Below are 18660 nucleotides of genomic sequence, written 5' to 3'. Positions count from 1 at the left end.
TTTTGACTTCTATCACCATAGGTCAGTTTTCCCTGTTCTTCCAGAATTTTATTTCCTCTTAACACCATTATTTGTTTTTCAAGAAACCAAAACAAAAAATAACAAAAACTCCACAACAAAACAACACACAAACATAAATACCTCCAAACACAAATAGGTTGGTCTTTCTAATCTGGTCCAACCTGAATGATTGGGAATGGAAGGGGAGGTTTGAGAGATTCTCCCCCCTTGTCCTTGGCCTAGGTGTAAACATGGGCATGAAGTCATATGCATGACATGAACAGAAAATTCCTCCACATGAATAGTGTTATGGCTCCTTGAAGTCCAAGAACCAAATTTAAAATCATTTTCTTACTGATTGGATAGTTGATGGCATTAAGCAGTACTTTATGGTTTGGATTTAAATGTTCCCAAAGGCCATGTGCTTAATTAATGTTTGGTCACCAGACTGTGGCAATACTGGGAAGTAGTGGAACCTTTAGGAAGTGGGATCAAATGGAAGTTAGGAAGAAGGAAATGAACCCTTTGTTTGGGGCTGCTGTGAGGTGAGCAGTTTGTTTCCACCAAGTTCTCCCTGCCATGATGATCTGCCTCACCATAGGCCCAAATACAATGGAGGCAAGAGACCATGGACTGCACCTCTAAAACCATGAGCAAAAATAAAAAATTCTCGTTTTATTTTCTCAAGTTATTTTGTAACAGCAACAGAAAGCTAATACAAACAAAGAAATCAAAAACAGTTTTTTGGCCTGATATTGGGATTGTGGTTGTGTTATTAAAAGACAGAGTTGATCTCTTTTAGAGATATATGTTGGAACTGAGCCGTGGAGGGAGTAGATGGAAGTGTAGGTGAAACAAGATTGGTCACTGTGTTGATAAGTACTGATGGGTGTATCAAGCTCACTAAACTTATTATTCTTTGAATAGGTTGGAAAATCTCCACAATTAAGAAAACTCAAGTTTTCTGTCAATTAAATGTTCACATGAAATAGTACACAGCATAAGTGACTTTCCAAGATCACATTTGAAGGGTAACATTAGCGTTCTTGGACTTCTAAGTGAATCCAAGCAATCATCACAGTGGGTTCCTGCTTTATTCAACTTTTTGTTGCTAAGACCAAAAGACCCAGTAAGAATAACTTGAGGAAGAGTTTCATTTTGTCTTGGTTTCAATCCATGGTCAGTTAACGTGATAGCTCAGACCCCCAAGGCAGACCATCCACGTGGAAGGGCAGGGTAGAGGAAAACAGCTAAGTTCATGACAGCCAGGAAGTAGAGAACTGCCCACGAGGAATTAAATACAAACCTCAGAGGCACATCCCCAGTGACCTACCTCCTCCAGCTACATCCTACCTGCCTATAGTTAAAACCCATCAGCGGATTCATACACTGATTACACTTCTCATATTCTGATCATTTCACCTCTTATACCGTCTCACACATGAGCTTTTGGGGGGGACACCTCATATTCAAACCGTAACAGCCCCTTGGACTGATGGACTGGGTTAGGGTCCTGTTCTCAGTCATTCCAGGGCTTCTCCCAACACTTAAGCACGGTGATTCCCAGTGTCCTCTGGATTGTGGCTCCTGGACTCTTCTCTCCTCATTTTCATGTTTTGGATTCCCTTTTGTCTTTTCAATTCTCAATACTGTGTTAAACCTAATAGAAGTATTTTTATTAGAGTGAAAGAGAACAAAAACTGTAGCTAAAACTGAATCATGATCTCCCATGACTTGAGTCATGATGGGCTTCTTGCTGTTTCTTGAGCAATCATCCTATGCACTCTGGTGGATGTGTGCACATTGGGGAGAGGGGAAAATCAAAATTTACCTTGCAAACTATTATTTCCTCTTGTCAACCCACTACCTAGCTTTGGCAAGGGAGAGGGGGATCTTCAATACTTACCAAAACCAGTCATTATAAAAACTGAGCAATATCAGTGTGTCATGGTAATAACTTTTCACTAAGTCTCAGTAGTAAAACTCGAGCCTGGGAATCCAGCCTAAGTGGATTCTAAATGGTGTGAGAAGATTCACACCAAACACAAAACAGTAGTTACCGATGAGGAGGGGTCTAGAATAGGGGACACAAGAGACTTGAGCTCCATATATCATGTCTAATTGTTTTAATGGAATGCTTTGTGAACTTCTGGTACAATAAAAGACTAATTTAAAAATGCTGAAGACTGAAAGGAAATGCATCCAGACAGTATTTCTTCATAGTGGAACAACAGTGATTTTAAGTGTTCCTCTCTCAAGTTTTTATATAGTCCAAACTTCCTCTATTGAGGCTATGGTATAATTATGAAAGCAGAATGAACGAGCTTTAAAATACATTTAGAAAATAAACAAAATAATTACCTCTTAATTTTTAAAAGTGTTATTAATGAAGACATGGCTAGAGATTATTAACTTGCACCTCTCATTAGTAACAGGAGTAACTACCCATATCATCAGAGTAATGTCACTTGTAACTACCAGTACAAAGTATAAACTAAATGGATGAAAAATGCTTGCATGAACAACTGGTCTTTTAAAGGCAATTCACACACACACAATTTAATTTTTTGTATGTAAAAAAATGAAGGGAGATTATGGTTGAAGATTTTAATTTCTTTTAAACTTATGTTCCAAATGAGATTCTTATATCCTATGTAAACACAGTACAATTTCATATCATGTTCTCGGATTCCTATCAGTCTCCCAACTTAATAAATTTCAGCTCTTACACATACCTCAGGAATCAGTTGCCTCATAAACCCATGTGCATTAAGTACTTTCATGCCTATTCCACTGACAGGGTTCTTACAATTTTCAAATCAATGAAGAGCCTTTTTTGCAATATTAATTCCATTTGAGTCCAGTGAAAACACTCAAATAAAGACTGTCAAGTGAGAATCCACTGAAGGGCAGTCTTGACTTTTATTTCCCCAAGAGGCACAACTGAGAGGGTGTTCTGCTAAGAGGAACCGGCAGTTTTGGTTGAATTCACATGGTAACCATATGCACACCATAGCCGTGGAACAAGCAGGGACCCAAGTGATACATCTTTATTATCTAGAGTGGACACTTCATGAGTAAAAATTTCTGGGGCCCTCTTTCCTGGTTTTATCATCTTGACTTTAAACTTGACACGGGAATGAAGAGCAAATGAAACATTTCTTCAAAAGTTGCTGTTCCCTTTCTGGATCATTACACAAGCTCTAACAGGGCAACAGCTGAGAATGAGGTCCACAGTTTATCCAAGAGCAAGCTTGCTGCAAAGTGAGCCACACAAATGGCTTGGGGCTTAAAACAGGCCATCTTTCTAAATGTTTGGCATCTCAGATATTTAATATCTGTCTTGTTATACGAGACTAGTCTTTTAATAAGTTCCTCCTCACTTTCTTGGTAAGATTCCTGAGAAAGTCATTCCAAACCAGCTACTTGTAGTTGTTTATTAAGGAATGGGCTATTGCATTGGTTTCCCAGGACTGCCTTAACAAAATGCCACACACTGAGTGGTTTAAACATTTATTTACTTACTTAGTTACTTACAGTTCTGAAGCTTGGAGCTCCAAGAACAAGGTGTCAGGTTGGTTTCTGGAGACTTCTCTCTCTGACCATCTTTTTTGTTTTCAAAGGGTCTTATGCATGTGCGTCCCTATCTCTTATTAAGGACATTGGTAATATTGGCTAATGGAGAACCTACCCAAATGGCCTCATTTTAGTTACCTCCTTCACAACTATCTCCAGATACAATCACATTCTGAAATTCCGTGGTTAGTACTATGACATACTAATCTTAGAAACACGATTCAGTTTTAACTACAGTTTTTGTTTTCCTTCACTCTGATAAATACTTCTATTTAACCTAAGTATGGAGAATTTAAAAGCCAAAAGACAGGCCTATAGCATGTGTAAATAAAACATAACTGATGTATAAAAAGAATCTCTTTTCCAACTAGGCATTATACTTATTGCAGCTTAGGATTTACTGAAAAATATTCAGAGAACTTGGCCTAGAGCAGCAGCTTCAAAAAGAAAATAGTGATGAGCAAACATGGTACCAGGGAAGTCAAATTTAAAAACAAAAGTCAAAATTCATGTCATCACTCAAAGATCATTTTCTTGAACAGCCAACAGATATACCAAAGTATGGCCAAGTTATTATTATTTCTTTATTAAACACTTACTGCAGGTATAGTGCCTAGCATCTGAGTCAGCAGGGATTTCTGTTAGGAATGCAGCTCTAGCCCTGGAAGCCAATGTTCTAACATGCACCCACCTGAGTCTACGGGTCCCTGCCTGAGAGATGTGTACTGTCTCCTAGGCACCCACTCTTTACCCAGGAGAAAAGTCATGCTTGTTCAAGTTGGAAAGCTAAATATATCTTTATTTTACACTCAGTGCAATGTGGAACATGCAGAAAAATAGTCTGCACCACATCTAGTATCTATGTCCTCTGGTTTTCATTTGGTACATCACTGAAAACCTGGCAAAATCATTAAGCTTTAAAAAAACAAAAAAGACCCCGATAGGAAATGAACTAACAGTTTAGTCCAAATGACAGATTATTCCTCTTAACTAGTCAAACTGGCATCTGCTGACAGAGGAATGAATGAAACGTAAAACTGAGAGTGATGTTCATTAACAAGGAAGAGTAAGATTTTGCTTTCAAGTATAAAATTTAGCCCTGAATGGCAGAGCACTGAACATGAATGTTAACAGCCATCAAGAGTTCAAGGCGAGGAAAAGCAAGGGCACTATGGAATTGCACTTCTTTCTGTAAAATTCAGTCCCAGGATCTGTATGAGCAAGGAAGGGTCCAACACAGCATAGAGGTGGTGATATTGCTCCAAGGGCCCTGTTCTTGAAGCTGCTCCAGTGTGCCTCTCCCTGCAATGTCCTTCTGGGAGCTCTGCTCTCTATTGCCTTCATTTTAACGTGGTCCTCTGGATGCATGGTAGTTACCTGGGATACTGGGTTGTAATCTTCACAGTTCCAAGAATATTGGCTGAACTCAAGGCGAACACCTCATATAAAATACAGATGTTCTTGTGGCATGAAGGCCATCCTGTAGGCTGCACATTATATATACTGGCTCCTATGGGAGACAAAGCTTCTGTCCCCTTTGGCAAGAGAACAACATCCACAATGCTGCTCTGGCTAGCTCTTTTTCATGTGCGCCCTCATATGTGCAGCAATTGAGCCAGCTATCTCTGCATTCTTCTTGTTTTGTCCAAAATAATCTAGAAACCCACCATCTGGTCCAATCAAGTACATTATTATCGTATGATCCACCTGCAAAGAAAAGGTGGAGGAGATGAGAGAAAAAGATTACCACAAATAAACCACTTATTTAACAAATACTACATACTAAGAGAACTTTAATGCTTAAATACTCATTGTAATCAATCTATTATTTATGGGATGGCCTCTTACATATAGCAAATTCGCAGCAATGGATGGTCTAAAATCTGTGTTCCAGAAATCTGCACCAGCTATTTCTTGTAACATCAGCTAGAACCTGGAGTTTTTTTGTTCAATTCTTAATACCTCCACAAATCTCTAAGAGAACTCACCTGGAAAGAAATGGTTGTTGTAGGCTTCAAAAGACCATCATGAAGTGCTTGTGGAATAGCAATGCTGCTTTGGAAATACCTGACATTTTTGAGTTAAGTACCTCAGTTGATCCCTTAACCAGAGTGTAATAGAGATGTCACATGAAATTAAGTGTTGGTAAAAAAATTACTTTCCTTGTAAATTCTTGGGTGTATTCCTTTGTTTTAGGTAGAACTAGTTCTTACTCATTACTGCTCAAATTCTGCTTACCATATTTTATGAGAATTCAGAAAACTATTCACTTAATTATATAATCTACATTCTAACACAGTATTTAGTTCTGATATTAGTAATTCAAACAGAAACAGGAAGGCATGTTATTCTCTCCTACATTTTAAAATACTATACTGAACACCACCACCTGAAGCAAATCACCTGGAAGCTCCTTAGGAGCTATAAGTACTATACCAGAAGTCTGCTACAATTCACCATCTATTTTTCTGACAAAGTTCTTAAAACATACCTGGCTCTAACTTAAGTTCAGATTAGTCATCAATCTTTTTAGCTTGCTTCCACAAAATCCAATTTTAAAAGAGCATATTTGACAGTATAAGTCCTTGGGATTTATTGCAGGCTTAAATGCTACTTGGCAAGACAGGAATGTGCTCACACATACCAAACTGGAGACACTCCTCCAAATATACCCCCAAACACATTATATGTCTGTGAGGTTATTATTTTTTTATACACACACATTCATAAGGAGATAGCAAATGGAAAGAGCCACTTGCCTATCCCAATAGAAAAGAATGCATGCAGGAGAGCTCAAACAGCTGGTGACTTCATGTGTTATGGAAGAATCTACTGCAGAACCAAGACACTAGGGGCTTGACCTTTCTCTACACATTTGACAAAGAAATCAGAATTAAGCCTCTAGTTCTCCCCTCAAATCTTACTCTGTTGCTTATGCCCCATGTCTTCCTTTTTCTATTCTTTTTTTCTCTAGTTTCTTTCCCTTAAAAACCGTAATTGCAGTTATGCTGGACTTATTCTGAGTGTTCCCAATATAAATTACTTTCCATTGCATCCTTCTATCCATATCTGTCACACTTGTTGGTGGTCACTTCTTAAAATTTCATCGGAGTTGTGGGCAGGGCAAAATGACATTTGTTGTAAGTTCTAGTAGTTCCTCATACAGAAGAATGAAACTAGAAGTAACTGACACATTCTTTCCCATGTTGTCTCCACTCCTGAGACAGGCATTTTCCTTTACAAATGATGAATATGCTGGGGAGGGTCAGTTACAGAATGCCAACCCTCATCTTAAATCAAGCATCCTCCTGCTTCCAAAGTCCACAATATTTTGTTTTAAATCATGATGCTACTACCTCCAATTCTACTGGAGAACAGCACTCAGCTTTTCTAATGCCAAGTTTTTACTTACTTACTTACATACACATACAAACACATTTGTTTTTTCAAAAGGTAAATGCATGCACATAAAAAATTCAATAAATTTATACACTTTCAAGTCTTCTTCCTGCTCTAGATCCAGGTCCCTCAGTTCTTCTCGGAAGGAACCATTGCATTCTTTCAGAGAAATTTTTGCATTTATTACTCGTGTATACATCCACTACCATCTATTAACTTTTATACACCAGTAACATACCATTCTTGCTTTCTCATTTAACAATATTAAGATCATTGTTTTGTATCAGTACATACATAATAGCTTTTAAAATAATGGTCATTTCGTTTTCAGTCCTTTTTCTTTACAAACAATGCACAGGGCATATCTGTAGGATATATCCCCAAAAGTAGAATCTCTAAGCTAAAAAAAGCTTTAACTTTAGATATTGATATATACTGTCAACTGCCCTCTGAGGAGGGTATATCAGTTTTAATTCCTATCAATAATGCATGGAAGTGCCTGTTGTTCCAAATACATTCCAACAGTGTATTTCCAATTTTAATAACACATTTTCAAACTTTCTGACCTTTGCGTAAGTAATAGGTAAAAAAATGGCATCACATTAAAAAAAAAAAAAAACATATTCCTTTCATTATGAAACTGAAAATATTTTCCTAGGTTTGAAAGCTATTTGTGTTCTTTTTTTCCACCCCAAGAGTATTTTCCAACTAATGCTCATAAAAATAAAGCAATATTTTGTTTTAATATATAATAATAAAGAGATTTAGCATTCTAAGGAATCTCAAATGTTTGGCATGCCTGGTTTACATACATTCTCAGTTTGAAGAGTCCATTCAAAAGCCAGAAGTTTACCTTTTGTTACTTTTTGTTACTGTTGTCTGACATTAGGAAAATCTCAAGGCACACCCTCATTTCCCACTCCTTGCAGGTCCTATTTTTTTGGTGCTGTTGGGAATCTAATATGGGGGAGGGGGGGGCACTCCACCACTGAGCTATATTCCTAGCCCTTGTTAGAATTTTTTTTATTTTGAGAAAGAGTTTCACTAAGTTGTCCAGGCTGGTGATCCTTCCTCAGCCTACTGAGTAGCCAGGATTACAGGTGTGCACCACCTTGCCTGGTCCAGGCCTCTAGATCTTTCTTATCTCCCATACTGTCTTGTGTATGAAAATCTGTAACCTCAAGGCATAGAAGTTATACTAATGAAAAATCTAAGAAGTTGGAGAGTGTCTCCCTCTACTGGTTTTAGCGAAGGTGTAGCAAACTCATTGATCCTATCAAAAGATCAAATTGTATGGCAGTAGACCAAATATATCTCAAAATAGGATTGAAGATATAGTCTAAGGCTCAAAGAAGTCTTCATAAGACTTACATATTTACATTTTAATTTTTAATATTAAAAAATTATTATACTTATTCTGGATTATCTGCATTATGAACACAAATTTCAGAGTCCAAACCTGTGTTTGCTTTGTTTATGATCTTGCTAGCACCTAGCTATACACTACTAGCTACAGGAAGGTAACATGAAAATGATGTATCCTTGCTGCACTGAGACCAATCAGTCAAGGCAGACAACACGATCAAAGAAAATTGCAGAGGGACTGCCGAAGGTATAGTGGGACATCTGTCTATTTTCCTTAAACTCAGGGCTTAAGAGAAAATGCTTGACTTTCTCTTGTCCCTCTTCTCCCATGAATCCAAGTTTCCCTAACACTATGAGGTGCCAGACCTGGAAGGTACAATAACTTTGTGGGCTTAATTAAGGTAGAGGGGTCAAAAGCCTGCTTTTAATTTAGGCTGTCAGCCACAGGGTCACACAGTATGTTCCAGGTTCAGACATGATGCAGAAACTACAGTGGGCAGTAGAGACAAAATACTGCAGTAAGATATTCCTTCAGCACATCACTCTACGGAAACACCACAGGGAGCTGGAGGATCAGTGATTCAGGGTCTTGCCCATCTTTTTTTCCACCTACCAGCTATGCAGCTGGAAAGGCTCTTATGAGTAATCGTTTTGTCCAACTAAGACACAAAAACTACAGTATGACAACTGAAAAAAAATCTGTAATAATACAATACATTGTCAACTCAAATGTGATTAAAAAAATGTACTGAGAAGAAAACAGTGGGTAGGGGATGGGTTTACTGTTATGTCTGATGTTGCTGCACCATTTGTGCTGATGAACATGAAGATAGCTCTTTAATGCAACAGTTATAGACGAACAATTTAACAGAATTTCTGTTCCTCATTAAAAAACATGCATTAAACCAAACTGTACAAAGCATATAGTTGATATACAAATAAACCTCACAAAAAAATTCACCTTTTGTCAGCTTTCATTTTTTTCTCCTGCTTTTCAGAACACTCATCTAATCCAAAAATGTAATTCCCCAAGACCTACAATGGCTTCTTTAAAGGAGCTTATTTCTTAACACCTCTTCATTAAGGATAACCAATACAATGTTTTAAAACTAAAACTAAAATAAGCCTTGCCTCCACATAATGGCTCCTCTTTATTTCTAACTTGCTACCAAGTTATCTGATTTTATGCCGCCTCATAGATTATGTGCCACTAGAAAGGACAGATATGCAATTAAATTATAAAAACAGTGAATATAATTAAACAGTCATCTTTAAAAAAAATATGCTTCTTGCTGGGTGCAGTGTTGTATTCCTGTGATCTCAACTACTCAGGAGGCTGAAGCAGGAGGATTACAAGTTCAAGGCCAGCCTGGATAACTTTCAAAACAAAGAATAAAATGGACTGGGATGAAGTTCAGTGGTAGAGTATTCCTGGGTTCAACTCTCAGTATCACACAAAAACACACAAATGATTCTATTTTTTTAAATATCTAAAATACCCAAGGAATTTGCAATAATCTGTTTTTCCCCCCCATCTTGGAAGCTAGTCAGCCATTTAATGCTGTATCAATATTCAGGATCTAGGAGTTAGACTGTGAATAAAAGCACAACAATGACTTACTATGTAGTCCTCATCTTCATCTTTGGGGCCGGGGCTATAATATACTCTATATGCTCTCGCCACTTGATCAATCTCTTCTTTCGTGCCAGTCAAACCAACCAGTTTGGGAGAAAATTCTAAATAAAGCAAGAAAGAGGGTAAAAAAATAAGAAGCAAGCAAAATAATCACTGCTATCTCAAAATAAATAAATAAATAAATAAATAAAATAAATAATAACAACATCAGTTACAAAACAGTACCATTGTTACTTTTCCCCTGTGAGTCCCCAAACATTTCTTCATGATTCATATGCTGAAAGGTTTTTTTGTTTGTTTGTTTTTTGCTATGGTGCTGGGATCGAACCCACAGCCTGAAGCATGCTAGGCAAGTACTCTACCACTGAGCCACATCCCCAGTCCACTTTCATGATTCTAAGGAAAAGAAATTCATATAGAACAAGTGAAATTCTCCTTTGAACTACATATAGAAATTTGAATCTTCTTATGACCATTAAAGATCCAGAGGGAATATGTCTGATAATTTAAATGTAATTTTAAATTAATTTGCTTTTAAAAAATTACAGAGTTAAGATACAATGAAGTTTAAAAGTACTCTCAGGAATTACATACTTGTGTTTCATTGCTCATATGAGAAAAAACATTTGCTTCACAATTAAGATCATATCAAAATATCTGCATTTTGTTTTCCAGCAAATATCTTAATACAGGTATTAGATAAAGATAAATTTCTGATAAAGAGCTAAATTCATCATTCTAAAGACCAACTATAGCAAAGTTCAGGGCTCAGGGTAAACCACAGCATATACACTTCAGACTAATGAAATGACGACCAAACATTTAATAGCAGTTTTTTCTTCCAATGGTACACAGGCCCATTTTTGTTCCTTGGACTAATTCATTCTAAACTGAGAATTGACTTGGGTACTGAAAAAGCAGGTTGGCTTATATTTCTTTTTCATTCTTTGAGTAAATAATAAGAAAGGTAGATGAAGCCTAGTTAGCTGCATATTCAAATTTTTAAAAAGTTGAGCCACTAAAACGGCAAATTTTCCTAAACACTAAACTGAAAATTTTAACACCTCTCCCACCTCCAAATACAACTAGCAATAAATGTGTGTGTGTGTTGTGGAAGAAAATTACCACATTTTTGGCATTTTATTTAAGTATGGTAACTCAGGTCTACTCATTTGAGAATATTATAGTATGTGATAAGGATAACTGCCAATAACATATTTAAATTGGAGATTGTGTGTTACCCCGTGAGTTCATTTATAAATAGCCAGTTTTAATGGCTTTTGGAAAAAAAAACATGCTATTGGCTAAATTTCTGAAAATCGGACAAATTATAGGCAAAAATTTGGGGCTAAATTTCTGAAAAATAAATTATAAGCATAAATTTGGCTTAAAATATAAAATAAAAACTAAACTTTTAAAATTCTTTTCTCTCTTTTTTGGCAGGGGATACTGGGGATTGAGCCCGGGTGCATTTTATTACTGAGTCACGTTCCCTGCCCTTTTTATTTTTTATTTTGAGACAGGGTCTCATTAAGTTTCCCAGGCTCTCTTTGAACTTGCAGCTTTCCTGACTCAGTCTCTCAAGCAACTGAGATTATAGGCATACACTTCTATGTTCAACAAAAACTGTGAAGATTAAGAAGGAAACAAAAATCTCTGTCAACTTGGGTTAGGCAAAGATTTCTTATGCACCAACAAAAGGCACTACATGTAAAAGCATAATAAACTGATACATTTGGATTAAATCAAAACTGAAAACTGCTTTTCAAAAGATACTGTTAAGAGACTGAAGTGACAAGCCATACACTGGGAAAAAATATTAGCAAATCTAATGCCTGATAAAAGTTGCATCCAGAATATAACTAACATATACATACATACATACATACATTCATACATATACACATACAATAGGTAAAAGATGTGAACAGACAGTTCACCAAAGATATACAGATAGCAAATAAGATAATTAAAAAATGCTAATAGTCATTAAGGAAATGATATTAAAAGCAAAATGAGATACCACAAAAGACTATTAGAATGGCTACAATTAAAAAGATTGTCATACAAAGCGTGATGTAGATGTGAACAAGCTAGAACTCTCGTTTGCTACTGGTGGGAATGTAAAAGTGTACAACCATTTTGGAAAAGTTTGTCAGTTTCTTAAAAAGTAAAATATACACCATATTATCTGGCCATTCCACACCTAATTGTTTACTGAAGAAAGATGAAAGCATGTGTCCATGCAAAGACTTATACATGAAAGTTATTACTTATCATAACCAAAAACTGGAAAAAAAGAAACATCCATCAGTGTCTACTCAATAGAGTGGATTATTACACATTATAATACAGGTGAATCTCAAAATTACAATGCTGAAGGAAGGCATTCAAAAAAGGGTACATATTGGGTAATTACATTTATAAAAGCCACTAAAAAAGGCAAACTAGTCTGTAACTGTAATGACAGAAAGCAGTTTAGTGGCTGCATGGAGATGCAAAGGGTAAAGGAAACTTTTGTGGGTCATGGAGATATCATTGTCTTGATTATGGTAAAAGTGACATGCTCCTGGGCCACCCAGAGGCACAGCCAACCCCTAAATTCCATGAGAAGTAGAGGTAGCCTGGGTAGGCTAGACAGCAGGTAGTGAGCATGGGCTGTGGTAAGCTAGGGAAAAGGTGAGCCGGTGTGCACCGACCTAGTTACTTCTCGGCAGTCTGGTCGGGGACTGGTGCAGGCACCAGCTTCATGTGGAACAGCAACCCAGAACCCCAGAGTATGATCTATCGACTTCAACAGTTCATTTCCTGCTGATCAGTGGGAAAATGGAGGTGGGATAGACCCAAATAGAGATTGGAGGGTCAATCAATAGCCTTAACACTTCCCAAACCCCAATTAGCATTAATTTGGGCAAACAGTGTTGACCCAAGGGCTAAACAAACCCTTAAACTAGCATACTCAAGTGGCAACCACTATAGGGTCCCCTCTTGCCTTGCCAGACCTGTTTCTTTTCTTCCCACTTGAGCAAATCCTACTCTTTTACACTCACTCTTCCTCTTCTGTGAATTTCATTCTTTGAATTCATAAGACAAGAACCAGTAAAGAAGAAACTGGCAAGGCCTGCAGCTTATGCAGACTCCACCCACCAGAAGAAGTAGAGAAACTATTGTTTCAAGAATTTCACAGTTGCATACATAAGTCAAAAGGTAACACACTGTCCATTTTAAATATGCACACAATTATATGTCAATTACACCTCAATAAATCTGTTAAAATAACAAGATACACAGCAGGCCTTTCACAAAATAAATTTTAAAATAACTTTGGAATTTTAGAGGCTATGCATTTCACAGCATCATATAAAAAGCATAAATACAAAACTATTTATTAGGTTGTTCTGATCAGGAATTAAATCAAATGTACAATTAAACTGTAGATTCCTGATTTTTAAGCACCTATACTGAAGAAATGTGAGCCCAAAGAAATTAAACTTGCTCAAACTAACAGATGAACATGTGTTATGAGTTCAAAACATAATAATTCATTTTTAATTTTCCAATGTACCCATTCCAAGAACATACATTTCTCCTAATTTTATAAACAAGAGAATGAGATTCACAACTAGAATTGGAAGAAATTTGTCATTGCTCTTGATTCAAGGCTCCTTTTAACTCAGTTGATATATGAACATCAAGTTCAAATCCTTCCTCTATAATAAAATACAAAGAGTGCTACACCAGGAATTGAGAAACCTGCTTCTTTCTTATTTATTGACTAGCCAGGTCATCACTCTGAGCTTCACATTTTATTTGCCTGTAAAATTGGTGTCCTATTTTAAGAGGCACTGTAAATTTTAAGTAAGTTGGTATTTCAAAAACTGTAAGAACTAAGATATAAATTATTATGAATAAACATACCTTTCACATAATTTGCTATGGCTTCTTTTGTGTCCCTCTCTGGGTCAATGGTGATAAAAAGTGGAGTTAAATTTGGCAGAGACGGAATACTATCTGGAAGAAAGTTCTAATTAGTATTCACAAGTGCTACAGAAAAGCATTAAGAAAACAAAGGGAAATCTAACACTGGAGTGGAAAGGACAGGGATGGGAACAGAATGGCCTCCAGTAGTTTATCCATATATTTATTGCTTATTGATAACATCCTATCAAATACATATACAGTTATGTAAATGCTATTACCCTGGATCACATAATGTGACTGCCTTATTTCCCAATCCAATCCAGTGTTTACAGTTTTTCCTCTACCATATCTCAAAAGCAAGATAAATATTAATAAGGAACAAATGTACTAAAGCAACTCCATTTGAAAGAGGAAGCACCCTTCCTTCTAAACCGTACTAATAAAAATACCACTAACTACAAATCGTTTCAGATTTCTAATCTATCACTGGGGAAAAGGCAACGGGAAAACTGAAATAAAACAGGCACAAGAACAAAGTTCAGGGAGCCTCAGGCCACAATGACAATTTTAGGTGATCTAACATTTTACCATCAAAACAAGTTTCTTTTGGTGGAGAGGAAGGTTCAGAATCAGAACAAGAAATGAGCTGAATACTGAGATTTTATTCTTACAGACCAAATATTTATAACACCCCACTTAACATAATACAGGAATGAGAAAAACAGTAGCATGAAGTAAACATAAATGTAGGGTTAGTGATGGCTTTCTTACCTATTTCATCCACAACATGAATCATTTTTTCTAGTTCTTCTGGACAGATATCAGGGCAATGAGTGAAACCAAAATAAATCAATACCCACTGATCCAGGTAATCCTTGTCAGTTTTGGGTTCTCCTTCATGAGTTGTGAGGGAAAATGGTCCCCCAAGTAAAGGCTTTCCAATGCTTCGCTGCCGTTCCTTCTCCAGCTCTTAAAGAGACACATACACAACACAAAAAAGTTATTCTAACCATATACTTGATACATGGTTAGCATTATATTAATAAGCTATGGGGGAGGCACAGATCATTTGCTTTCAATAAGTTAAAAATCTTTTTCAGGAAAAAAACCAATAAAACCAAGTTAAATGCTATGATATGTAATAAGCACTATAATAAAGTGGCAAAACTATTTCTTCCTCTTCTGGAACAATTGAGTCATAAGTTATTTGGTGTGGTGGTGCTGGGTGGGGGAGGGTCACACTGGCCTAGAGCAGACAGATGTCTGAACTGGTATTGGGGGATGGGGGCACAGCCTGGCAGAGAAAGTCTGAACTTGAGAGTTCTGAGGGGCAAGCTGCATGGGGGGAGGAATGCAATGATGAGCTTGTCACATGCAGGGCAGATGGATGAACTAATAAATTAATAAGAGAGTTCCAAATGGAAAGGAGGGACAACTGTGGAAAGAAAGGGAGAAAACTAGAATGAACCCTGTAGCACTGGAAAAGAACCAGAAGTACTGGACTGAGTTTCAATATGCAGATTCCTCAACTGAAAGAAAATAAAACTTTTGAAGACACGGGTGATACCAAGGCTGATGCAAAGAAAGCACAAGATGAGCCAGGAACCCCTTGTGGCAGAAAGAAAAGAACTCAAAGAACACTGGAGACATATCAAAAAGATATAGCCATCTGCTTAAAGAGGCTCCCATTAACTAATCTGAGGCACTTTGAGTATCAAAATAAAAGAGAATAATGGATCAAGGAAACCATAAGTTTATACTGAACAAATAAACAGGAAAATTCATTGGTAGGGAGCATCACATGCAAATACACACCACAAAATATGCACTTATGTAAGAGCAAGTGTTCAGGAGAGAAATCTGATAGATAATATCTTAATCAAATGATCGAACTCATCATTATTAGTAATTAGACAAAATGAAACCACGAGGTACGTGACTCCATGCAATGTAGACATGGCATCACTTTTGTGATATTCCTGTCAAAGATGTATGATCCGAATCTTATAATGAAGAAACATTAGACGAACCCAAACTAAAGTACTTTCTACAAAATAACTGGCCTATAATCTCCAAGGCTGTCACGGTCACAAAAGTCAAGTAAAGTCTGAAAAACTGTTACAAACTGAAGGATATTAACAAGACAACTAGATACAAGGCCTGGTTCTGAACTGGATCTTTTTGCTGTAAATGACATCCAGTAGCAAAACTTGAAGACTGAACAGGAGATTGAAAAGCAGTAACATACGGATATTACTTTTCTGAGTCTGACAGGTACACTGTGATTAGAGAATGTCCTTGTTTGTAGGAAACAGTAAAAATATTTGCAGATGATAAGATATTATGTCCGCAAATACCCTCAAATAATTTGCCTCAGAGCAAATTTTCTAAGTTCAACAAATACTGCAGGTGAAATTACAAATTAAAATCAAAAGCTTCCATGTTTTAGATTTGTCACTTATTTTCCTAACTTTCCAGTTTTAATATGAAAATCAATAAAATACTACTCAGTAAAAGTCATCTTTATCAATATCAGAACAAAACTTATATTCTATACTAAAATTTCTCAGAACCAAGATTCTATAGTCTATGAATTCTCATTCCCAGATTTAAACATCACTCTTTATATAATGGCCATCAAAACAGACTCTAAAATTAAGAACTGAATCAGATTTCATCAGTATTTTAAAGATTTAATTAAAACTCCCAACCCAGATCTTAAAAGTCCTGGAATATTCACTAAAATCTAAAATTCTTTTTTTATCCCTAAACATTTCAGGATGCTAATACACAACAATGCCTGGCTCTCCCTCAACCATAGTCAGCCTCCGCTGCTACTCACTGGTTTGTAGGATCTACTCACACTACTTCCCATGTTTGCCTCTCAGGCAACATTCTCATATCCCAAAGTTGTGCCTTTCTTTGGACCCTAACAGCACCTTGAGTTCCCTCTGGTTTGCCAGAACCTCACCTAGTGAAAACCCTTTCTTTATGTGTCTGTTTCCCTGTCATGTGTACCTAACAGGTTGGACTGCATTTTAATTATCTTTGTACCCTCATATGGTCCACATTCAAATCTATTCACCATAGGTTTTTTAATACTGTTAGAAAGAGGGATTCTGAATTGGATTTGGAAAAGTAAAAGACACTGACTGAACATGTGAAATTCAAACTAACTCTGTAGTTTCAGTTAATTGCACCAAATTTAATTTCTTGGTTTTGATAAATGTGCCATGATTATACAAGAAGCTCAGTGAAAGTACACTGGGAACTTTCTATGCCATCTTTGCAACTCTTCCGTGAATCTGAAATTATTTCAAAATGAAAATTTAAAAACAACAAAAAAGATGCTAGTCCAGAATCAGGAAGGATTGTATTCAGACATGACCTGATGATATCTACTTACTCTTTGTCTTTTCTTTCTTGAAGTACTTCATTCCAGCCAATAAAGCTCCTCCAATAGCAAATGTGAACGCTAAAGACTTCCAGGAAACAGGCTACCGGGGCAAATATTTCAAAAATAAAAATACTAGTAAGACAAATATTTAGCCATGCTTAAATTTATTACAGGAGTTTTTAATATACATATACACAAGTCATGATCTTGTTAAATAGGTAGAATGTTCCAGGTTACTATAGCATGAGAAAATAAAGTTTCTGTGAATGCAGTTATAGCTGGGTTCTGAATACATTTACACAGGTATTTATTCCAGGAGAAAGTTCCCCAAGTTATTTTCTGTTCATGTGGAAAATCAATCCAAAGAAGGTCAAGTACCATGACTACTATTATGTGTGAACTTTGCTCCAACTGTTGATTATAAAACAAATACAGCTTGTGCTGAAAACTGAAGATATAAATAAAATAAATGGGAAGTTAACTGTGGATTTTTGCAAATTGCACTGAATTACTTCAGGGCTCTTTCAAGTTTCAAAATAAGAAAGATGTCTGCCACTTAGGGTTAGATCATTAACCCTTTCCACAGCTCTGAAAACCCAGTTCTCTTACCTATCACTGGAGAGTAGTAGCTCTACGTTTTGGGTCAGAACTACAACTGGAAGAAAACCCAAGAAAAAGGGGTATCCACACGCAACTAAACTCAACTTTTCTGTTTCAATTTCAAGGTTATGTGAAAACTCTGAAGGGAAATTCAAGAGACAGAAATTGCAGATGTTCTCTGACTCTTCAATTATATAAACTTAAGGTTAAGACACTTACGAAAAACTGGAACCTATGTGTTAACTTAAAGTCCAAGCCCAAGTATCTAACCCCGCAGAGAGGGTGCTGGCTTTCAAGTTCTGTGGAACACGGGGACTACTGGTAAACCAGGGGAAAAGTGGGATGAAATTCCACGAGGCAGATAAGACCGACAAACTGAGGATCCTTTAAACCAAATAGAATTGCTGCTGACAGCCACCACAGGTGCTGGAAGGGCTCTATGTGTACACTCACCCCGGGTTTGGAGGGGCGCGTGGGATCTTTGCGGTCCTTCGGCTCCGGACCTGACGACCCAGGGGATGGCGGTACAGTGGTACTTAAGGGCCGGCTTCCCAAGCTGCAGCCAGAGAGCCTGGAGGCCAGCCGCACCGCCTCCCGCCGCGCGCAGCACTGCCTCCACAAGACTCTCGCAGTTCTCTCCTCCAGGACCCAACGCTCGATTCCGCGAGGAAGGAGACGCCAAAGTTGACCACCCCGGGGCCACGTAACCGGGCCCAATCCTAATGCCAGAGCCGCCATGAGCTTTGGATACCGCACCTCCTTTGAC

The 18660-nt window shown here is 37.2% G+C and overlaps 1 protein-coding gene across 2 annotated transcripts; it reads right to left on the bottom strand.

The window, feature by feature from the left end:
• Positions 1-654: 654 nt before the first annotated feature.
• Positions 655-18632, bottom strand: SCO1 (synthesis of cytochrome C oxidase 1; the record flags this gene model as incomplete). Of its 2 annotated transcripts, XM_079134074.1 has the most annotated exons (6): positions 655-5283; positions 9962-10077; positions 13895-13987; positions 14669-14866; positions 17304-17394; positions 18348-18632. In XM_079134074.1, 6 exons carry the CDS (start codon positions 18630-18632, stop codon positions 5149-5151), a joined length of 918 nt encoding a protein of 305 aa, XP_078990200.1. In that variant the 3' UTR covers positions 655-5148. The 2 variants fall into 2 exon arrangements, with proteins under 2 accessions (XP_078990200.1, XP_078990201.1); XM_079134075.1 differs by lacking the exon at positions 9962-10077.
• Between the last annotated feature and the right edge of the window lie 28 nt (positions 18633-18660).

The sequence above is a fragment of the Sciurus vulgaris genome, assembly GCF_902686455.1.
Source record: "Sciurus vulgaris genome assembly, chromosome: 3".
Lineage (NCBI taxonomy): Eukaryota > Metazoa > Chordata > Mammalia > Rodentia > Sciuridae > Sciurus > Sciurus vulgaris.
This window is presented reverse-complemented; position numbering and strand designations above follow the sequence as displayed.